At 51.7% G+C, this 7,500-nt stretch overlaps 4 protein-coding genes across 4 annotated transcripts in view; 2 read left to right on the plus strand and 2 right to left on the minus strand.

Annotated features, from left to right (window-relative positions):
* Positions 1-1,801: 1,801 nt before the first annotated feature.
* Positions 1,802-2,127, minus strand: BDQ94DRAFT_69692 (uncharacterized protein). The gene has a single exon (XM_026776333.1). It carries the CDS (start codon positions 2,092-2,094, stop codon positions 1,864-1,866), a length of 231 nt encoding a protein of 76 aa, XP_026623625.1. The 5' UTR covers positions 2,095-2,127; the 3' UTR covers positions 1,802-1,863.
* A 369-nt stretch (positions 2,128-2,496) lies between these two features.
* BDQ94DRAFT_69694 (uncharacterized protein) lies at positions 2,497-3,048 on the plus strand. Its single transcript, XM_026776334.1, has 2 exons — positions 2,497-2,922; positions 2,987-3,048. The coding sequence occupies exon 1, from the start codon at positions 2,648-2,650 to the stop codon at positions 2,897-2,899; it is 252 nt and encodes an 83-aa protein (XP_026623626.1). The 5' UTR covers positions 2,497-2,647; the 3' UTR covers positions 2,900-2,922; positions 2,987-3,048.
* Positions 3,049-4,069: 1,021 nt separating this feature from the next.
* Positions 4,070-5,434, minus strand: BDQ94DRAFT_172976 (uncharacterized protein; the record flags this gene model as incomplete). The annotated part of the gene is made up of 1 exon (XM_026772066.1): positions 4,070-5,434. The coding sequence occupies one exon, from the start codon at positions 5,432-5,434 to the stop codon at positions 4,070-4,072; it is 1,365 nt and encodes a 454-aa protein (XP_026623627.1).
* Positions 5,435-6,394: 960 nt separating this feature from the next.
* The window catches only part of BDQ94DRAFT_172977 (Hsp70 family protein), a gene marked incomplete at both ends in the record, with an annotated part of 2,010 nt that continues 904 nt past the window's right edge, over positions 6,395-7,500 (plus strand). The window contains 3 exons of the mRNA XM_026772067.1: positions 6,395-6,416; positions 6,506-7,086; positions 7,146-7,500. The exon at positions 7,146-7,500 is cut by the window's right edge and continues 187 nt beyond it. Of these exons, the coding sequence (XP_026623628.1) occupies positions 6,395-6,416; positions 6,506-7,086; positions 7,146-7,500 (958 nt within the window). The remainder of the gene's footprint in view (positions 6,417-6,505; positions 7,087-7,145) is intronic.

Below are 7,500 nucleotides of genomic sequence, written 5' to 3' on the forward strand. Positions count from 1 at the left end.
CAATGAAGAAATGGTTTCAATTGATTATCTATCCAATCCATCATGGAATCAATGGATGGACAGCGGAAGCGAAGGGAGGTTTTTATTGTTTATTATTGTTGGTCTCTTTTGTCAAGGATTTGACTCAACAACGGGCCCCCATCTGACAGGAGTCTGGACAGGGCCGTTAACCTTCACCGGGCCATCAATTTAGCTATATACTCCGGAGTACTGATCCCAACCATAACCACTACACAACCAAAAGCACGAAATAAGAATAGTGTTTAGTGTTAAAATGTTGCATTGCCGTTTCGCGGACTTTTTCTCTTTCCTCCACGTGGAACAATGCTAGGCAGTAGGGTTAGGGCCAGGGCTGGCAATTCTGGGGAAATGATGGCGATATGGCCAAGTATGGTGATCATCATTTTCATAATTATTATCACTGGTTTTTACACAGACGGTGATAATGCCCTTTGATTTATTCTGATAAGCAAAAAAGGTGAGTGAGTATGTAGAAGGTTTGGTCGTTGATCCGGTTCCTGGCCGGTTAGCCGGACCCTTCTTTTGCTACCCACGAGTAGTAAGTAGTAACTGGATAGATAGCCGGTCGACTACTCCATCCGGCCTACCTCTCAATTTCCAGCTCCTTGCTTCCCGCCTTCTAGAACAAGTGTGTTAGGGCTTGGCTCTGGCTATCCCCGGAACGTTGAGGTGAAGAGCCGACCCAAGCAGTGAGCAAAAAGAGAGAGAGAGAGAGAGAGGGAAGGAGAGAGAGAGAGCGCGATCGATCGATCAAGACGAATCAGCCAGCCCGAGAGTCTGGGGAATGGCTCGCTAGTTAGCTCGTGTTCGCTTCCCCATTTCCCATATTCCATGATACTAACTAACTACTGGATCAGAATGTCTTGTTCGCCTTTCACTCTCCCCCATTCTTTCTTCCCCATACTAATCCCGATGTGTTTCTCATGGCCAAACCCGAACCAACCACCGGAAAGGAACCCGGCCCGGCTCCGGTACCACTGCCGGTGGATCCTTCTCTTTCCCCTAACCGGAGTATGTATGTCTGTATGTATCTTGATAGATACTACTGTATCTCTGTATCTCTCCAGATATGGTTCCCTTCTACTAAATGTCGAGGATAATCGCTGTATCTATCTTCCTATCAAATCCGCTTACCCACCATGGATGATCTAATAGAAATTCCCACTTCCTCGCGAGGTAGCTCTGCCGACCTTCCCCTCCTCCCGGGGGCCAAGCCTGGGGTACAAAGTCTACATACATGGTTAGGCAACGACCGGCTACATAATCCTATTCACGGTGAGGCTATGCCACGACACACCGATGATGACTTCAGTGGCAAAAGCTGTTTCTCTCTCTTCTCCGATCAGTGTAGAGCTACCTCCCCCGACGCACCCGGGGGTTCATCCAGGCCCACTCCGTCCCCCGCGCCCCTGTGAACTCTTCCCCAGGCCGAAGCCTCGCTCGCTCGCTCGCTCATCTGTCCGGCCCGCTGATGCAACAGGCGGCCACAGGATTGGCCATCTTGTCCGTGTCGCATGTCCTGCACATGAATGTCGCCTCCCGGTCGCGTAGGGCCGCCATTCTCCCGAGGTGACACTTGCATCGCCGTGAGCCAGAGGCACAGACGGAGGCCGCGTGCCCCACGTTGGGCTCGTCTCTCTTTATCCCGTTGAGGATGGTTTTTTCGCGCTTTGTCGATTCTGGCGGACGAATGGTTCTTCCATCAGTGATCATCGTCGCTGAGCCGGGGGGAGTAACTCGCGGAGAGATGGGAGGGGGTCGAGGGGGGAAAACTGCGAGTGATCAGCCGCGATGAACCGATGTGAAACCGCCGTCCCCGTCCTTGCGTCGGCCGGTTTGCACCTACCTACTGGATGGACTAGTTGCCACTAGCCAGGTTGCGAAGGGGCCCCTCGGTGACCTTCCGGAGCAGGTCACCCAGTTCAGAGAGCCATTCGAATTCTGCTGACGGTCGTGATCTACCCCAATATCTGCCACCGACTGACTGGAGGATCTCCGTCGATTGACTGGACATTCATCCCCCGAAACACACACATGACATGAACGCGGTAAAGAATGGTAAAACACGTCCATCTAATAGTTTTCAGCCGTGAGGTAGCAGCCGGCGGGTGGGGGTAGGGAGGGAGGAAGCCTCACTTCGTGTGGAGGATATGGTGATCAACTTCGATGATGTCGGATCCCCTTCGGTCGCCTCTCCTCCTCCCCCATCACACTTCGCTACCTCATCCCGGAAGGACTAGCGCTGGTCTCTCTTTCCCCTCTCTGAATGTCTCTCATGGCGAAGCTGGGATTGCTGGATCTCTTAACATGATCGATAGATGCTGCCTCGGTGTCAATGGGAACAGCCGGGAAGGCACACCGAGAAACTCTCATCAAAGTAGGACACGTCGTCATGAGGAGACCGGTATGATTCCCCGTTCCGACAAAGGAAACAACTGTCGGAGATGGAGCTATTGAGCTCGTACTAGGTTGAAAGTGAATCTCGCTTGCATCAGCAGCAAGCCAGAGCGATGCAGTATGATAGCGCTGTCACAGACTTTTCACCTCTCTCCCAGAACTTCCATCCTTCATCCACCTTCATTTGTCTGCGGCCTAATCCTAGTCAGAGACATATACGAGAAACGAGATGAACAGCCTCCTTGGCCTCAGTGCTGCTGACCGTTGCCCCTATCCGGTTTCGCCTCAGACGAGACGGCTGATCGGTCCATCGTCACTCACGAGCAAGTCAAGCCACCCACGAATGTCCACGGGCAATAGCACAAACGCCGCAGTATCAGCCAAACCTTGTCGGCACGGGAAACAGCTTCCCCAGGGTCACACAGCTGGTTCTTCATACCAGTGGTACTGCCTGGCCCCTCACTCTCTTGCCGTTCGGTGAGACCCGCGATACCAGTTACGAGGGTGGCGTCCCGCATCTCTATTCCCCCGAAAGGTCAACATCACACTTATTGACCTGTGGCTGCAGTGCGTCCCTCTCAGCCAGCTTGTTGTCCTCCGGATGAAACCTCCCGACCGCGTCGTCTAGATCATCATAGGCCGGACCTCGTGGCGTGCCCGACGGTGTAGTGTACGGACATGTAGCAGACCTGACGACCACAACACCGCCCCCTGATTCAGGTGATGGTAACTTTGCAAGGAAAAGCATGCCACCCTCCACTATCTTCGGAGGAATCAATGAGCGGAGATCCAAACTCTCCGATACTAATGGGGCGGCTGGCCGGTTCTAGATGTGTTTTCCCTCATCAATCAAGCATGCCGGACCGGAAGCAGTGTTGCCGATGGCTAATTCACAACTGGACTATTACAAGTGGCTGACACAGAAGCCAATGGACCTTGATCCAAACACGGGCCGTGGGACTAGAACCCCGACCGTGGGCTGGCCAGAGAGGTCCAGACAGGGGAGAAGAAGAAAATAACATAAAATGCAACAAAATAGAGAGGAAAAGGACAGGAATGTGTCAGTCCCACCGGAGAAGATGCATTAGAGTAGGTTAAAGTTGCTGGTCTACCATGGAGGGCAACGGAATACGGAGAGTTTCAACTTACACGGAGATGAGTTGATATGACCGATATGACCTGTTAGATCTCGGAATTAATCAAGGATATACTCTGACTTGATGGTATTGATACTGTCTGAAGCAGGCCGGGGACTTGTGTACTGATTCTGATTCCAGCCGTCAATATCCCGATCAAGGAACAGAGCCCATGCCAGCAAAAGATTGGGAGTGAAATGGCCATTTGGTATCCTATACCATCATAGTTAAGCGATCAAATTCACTACAAAACCAGCAACTAGGTCAATAATACTCAAATTACACACACACACACACACACACACACACACACACACACAGCCCCTAACCTTGAACTGGGCGGCTCTCAATAATGAGTAAATTAAAAACATCAAGTAATAATCAAAAGAAGCAATACAATAGTAATAGCAAACTGGGTCTCTACACAATTACCCGGGAAAAAAAATGGAAGGCTCTTTTGTTAGGAGACAGATAGATGGGCTGGGTGGAAAGAACAACCAGCCCATGCATATCGTTCACTCCCGCCAGAATGTCTTCCTTAGCCGCGGCACCAGGTGTTCCAGAGGGGGGGTTTTCGCCTTCTCCACCCTTTCCTCCTTGGGATCGTTCTCAGCATCGGGTACGTTGGCTACCTGAGACACAGACGGGGTCTCGGAGACCGCAGACTTGGAATCGGGTTTGGAGTCCGTCTTGGGCTTTTTATTCCTGGACTTCGTCTTTCTGGACTTCGCCTTGGGCTTGGTACAGGGCTTCTCTGGGAGTGCCTCGGCCACCACTTCCGCCGGGAACATTTGGCAAGGCGGGCGCCTCGCAACTTTGCCAAGCGATTGCATGTCGACATAGGTGAGTCCGGGGCGAGCAACGATGAGGGTGCGACCCCCCGAGGCAGGTGCGTTGCCATGAATGCGGCGCGTATTGACGAAGTGATAGTGGTGCGAGGTCATGCGTTCATCCTCGTAATCGAAGACGGGCAGCTCAGGTAGTCGGAATATCATGGAGTTGCCGTAGATCCCCCCCTCGGTGTAGATAATCGTCTCAACTGCTTCTCCGAGGAGACGGTGAAGCCTATGGCGGCGGCGTGCTACCTCAGCGTCATCATCCAATGGGCGGAGAAGAAGCTGGAAGACGCGGCGCTCAAGCAGTTCATCTGTGAACACATTGATCAATGTCTTGCGGCGGTCTAAAGTGACCTGGGCGATTTCCGTGTCAGGAGGCATGGAGGAGAGGAGAGGCATGTCGTTGGACTCCGATATGATCGATGATTTCAAGCATGCTGCACCAAAGCCGGATGCTGCCCGCAGCCTCTCATACAAATGCTGGAACCGTCGGGGAAACTGAGGATCACCCTCTACGTCGGTAGGATCGATCCTGCCATCCAAGAACCAAAAGGGAGATTCGATAAAGGTTGCAAAGATGAATCGGTAGAGCATTGCTTCGAGTAGAACATGACACATATGATCACGAACAACCAGGGGGCATAGAGCTTTGATACTATCCCAATCGTCCTGGACACACTGGCCCTCGAGGCTGGCGATGATGCACTGTTTCTCATCTTCCGAGAGATGCGCTACCTTTTCATCTCGACCCCAATTCCAAGTCCAACTCATCACCCCGACGTGCAGTTTGTTGAACATATCTCGCATCATAGAAGGATAGGCTCGTCTGAAGAAAGGTTGGCGTTGCATGTCATTCAAGTGGTTCAAGACGTCATGGAATTCATCCCGTGTGCAGAAATAGGTGTCATGGCCATAGATGTGGGCTGAGCCTGGGTTGCCGGCAGTCTCGTCGCCTGAGTTGCTGGAAGCCCCGCTGTCTGAGTCGGACGACTCGGCGTCGTTCCTAACACGCTTGAGCACCTTGGTGTTACGAGTTGTGACCATGGTTGTGGCGGCAAAGCAACAGAAAACCAGGAAAAAGCAAGGACAGGAAATAGAATAGAAAACCGAACACTGGCAACTGACAAATGAAGTGGGGTCTGAGAAGAGATGCCGAGTTGAGTCAAAGTGAGTTCAGACAGACTTTCAGCACAGGACAAGAAAAGTGAGGGAGAGGGGAGGGGGAGACAGGTATATAACAGAAAATAATAGAACAAGACGGTAAATTGAAGAAAGAACCTAAGTAGCGTGGCTGGGGTTCAAGGGAAAAGAACCTGTATTATTTGGTATTGCTGATGTCCTTTCCAGCTTTCGGAAGGGCACTTACTTTTATTTACCTTTGGAAACGTATTTTTGTTGATTTCTACCTCCCCTGGTTGCTTTGTTTTGAGTGTACTATTTTTGGTTTATTTTCCATTGTCAGAGGAGACTCATTTGTCAATCAATATGTCACCGACTTCACCAGTTGCCTTATCTGCTTTTCTGGATTCCATTCCGCCCCATTCTAGACTGCGCCTCTAGTTCCGTTATTGAACCTTCAAAAGGTTTCAGGTGGGTAAACCTTCTTTGTTCGGGACCCATTCGGGGCGTAGCCGGGAAAGTCTATACACCAGATGGCGGAAACAGAGCCCGAAAGACCAACACGACGACATCAGAGACATAGGGAGAAGAGAGAGAGATACAGAGACAGTGAAGGACATGGCTAATGAGCTGTATTGGTTTCTGGCTCATTCTGTTGTAAAATGCTATGCTGTCTAAACAGAGTCCGAGAGAACTGGATACTATAAAAAGAGCATGCCCAGGGCGCTTCCCTCCTCAGCTCATAGTTCCATTTATTACAATCTCATTGCGGCCTCGTCCACATTTGTTCCTGTGCTTGATGACCAATTACACAACTTCAATCCTACCCGTAACACCCTGGCCAGACTATGGCGAACCCGAATAGACTGGCTGTGGGTGTCGATCATGGCGTCACGAAGACGGGCAAGTGAACCCATTTTTCTTCCTATTCGCCTTTGTTTCCCCATACTTTCTGTTCTTTGTCATCTAGGAGGCTAATCAGTGCATCCTTTCTAGTTCTGACCTATTGGGACCCAAACCAAGGGGCAGTCTGCGAGTGGTCGCCGCCAGATGCTCCAGATGACGATCCGGTGACTCCCTCGGTGTTGGCTTTCAAGAATAACAGGGCGTCGTCTTGGGGACACTCGGCGGTACGAGACCGCAACCGGGTCTCGTGGACGAAATTGTGTGTAGAGGGTGCGCCGGTTGTACCTGTCGATAGCCTCGACCTCAAGGCTCTTCTCGGGGATGAAGGCTTCAAGAGGAGGGATCGTAGGCAGGTAGAACGTGTGATACGTGAATATTTAACGTTCATACGTGAAGCCTTCTGCAGGGATGAGAACGTCAGGCAACTGCAACGAGCCCAGAACCTACCGCACATAGACTGGCACTTTTCGATGCCAGCTTGTTGGACGGCGGAAGGGGTCCGCACCATGAGGTCGGCTGTAGAGGGTGCCGGCTACCTCGACAACGACGGGGCCATATTCTACTGTTCCGAGGCGATGGCCGCTGCTATCGCCGTGTCATACAGAATCAGAGCCGACGTCGCCAAGGTAGGGGACAGGCTCCTTGTGTGCGATGTCGGTGGGGCGACTACTGTAAGTGGTTCATGATAGTCCGATAAGTGGTTGATTGGCCAGAGGCTAAATAGAAGCAGGATTTTGCTACCTTCGAAATCACGGCGGCGCATCCATTCCACGGCTGGCAGATGTCCTTTCGCCAGGTTGCCCAGGATAGCACCGCTGATTGTGCTAACCCTTTCGTCGAGCAACGGTTATTGCAGCACCTGCGTGATTCCCTTGGCCTGCCTCTCGGGTCTGGGGAGGTGGCCCGCCTTTCCGTAGAAGCTGCTCGAACGGCAAAAGAACGTTTCAACGGGCTCGATGACACAGAGGTCTCCCTCACCCTTGGTGACAAATACCTTGATCAGTATTATAACGGGGAGTGCAATGACTTCTACCGGGACAGAGAGGTATTTTGTTTCCGCAGGCAAGTACTTATGGAGAGTCTGG

Source organism: Aspergillus welwitschiae (genome assembly GCF_003344945.1).
Source record: "Aspergillus welwitschiae strain CBS 139.54b unplaced genomic scaffold BDQ94scaffold_29, whole genome shotgun sequence".
Classification (NCBI taxonomy): Eukaryota; Fungi; Ascomycota; class Eurotiomycetes; order Eurotiales; family Aspergillaceae; genus Aspergillus; species Aspergillus welwitschiae.

Bases quoted from the DNA above. Each gene is read 5' to 3' on its own strand.
- BDQ94DRAFT_69692 (XM_026776333.1), bottom strand. From the start codon at position 2,094: ATGGACGTGTTTTACCATTCTTTACCGCGTTCATGTCATGTGTGTGTT.
- BDQ94DRAFT_69694 (XM_026776334.1), top strand. From the start codon at position 2,648: ATGAACAGCCTCCTTGGCCTCAGTGCTGCTGACCGTTGCCCCTATCCG.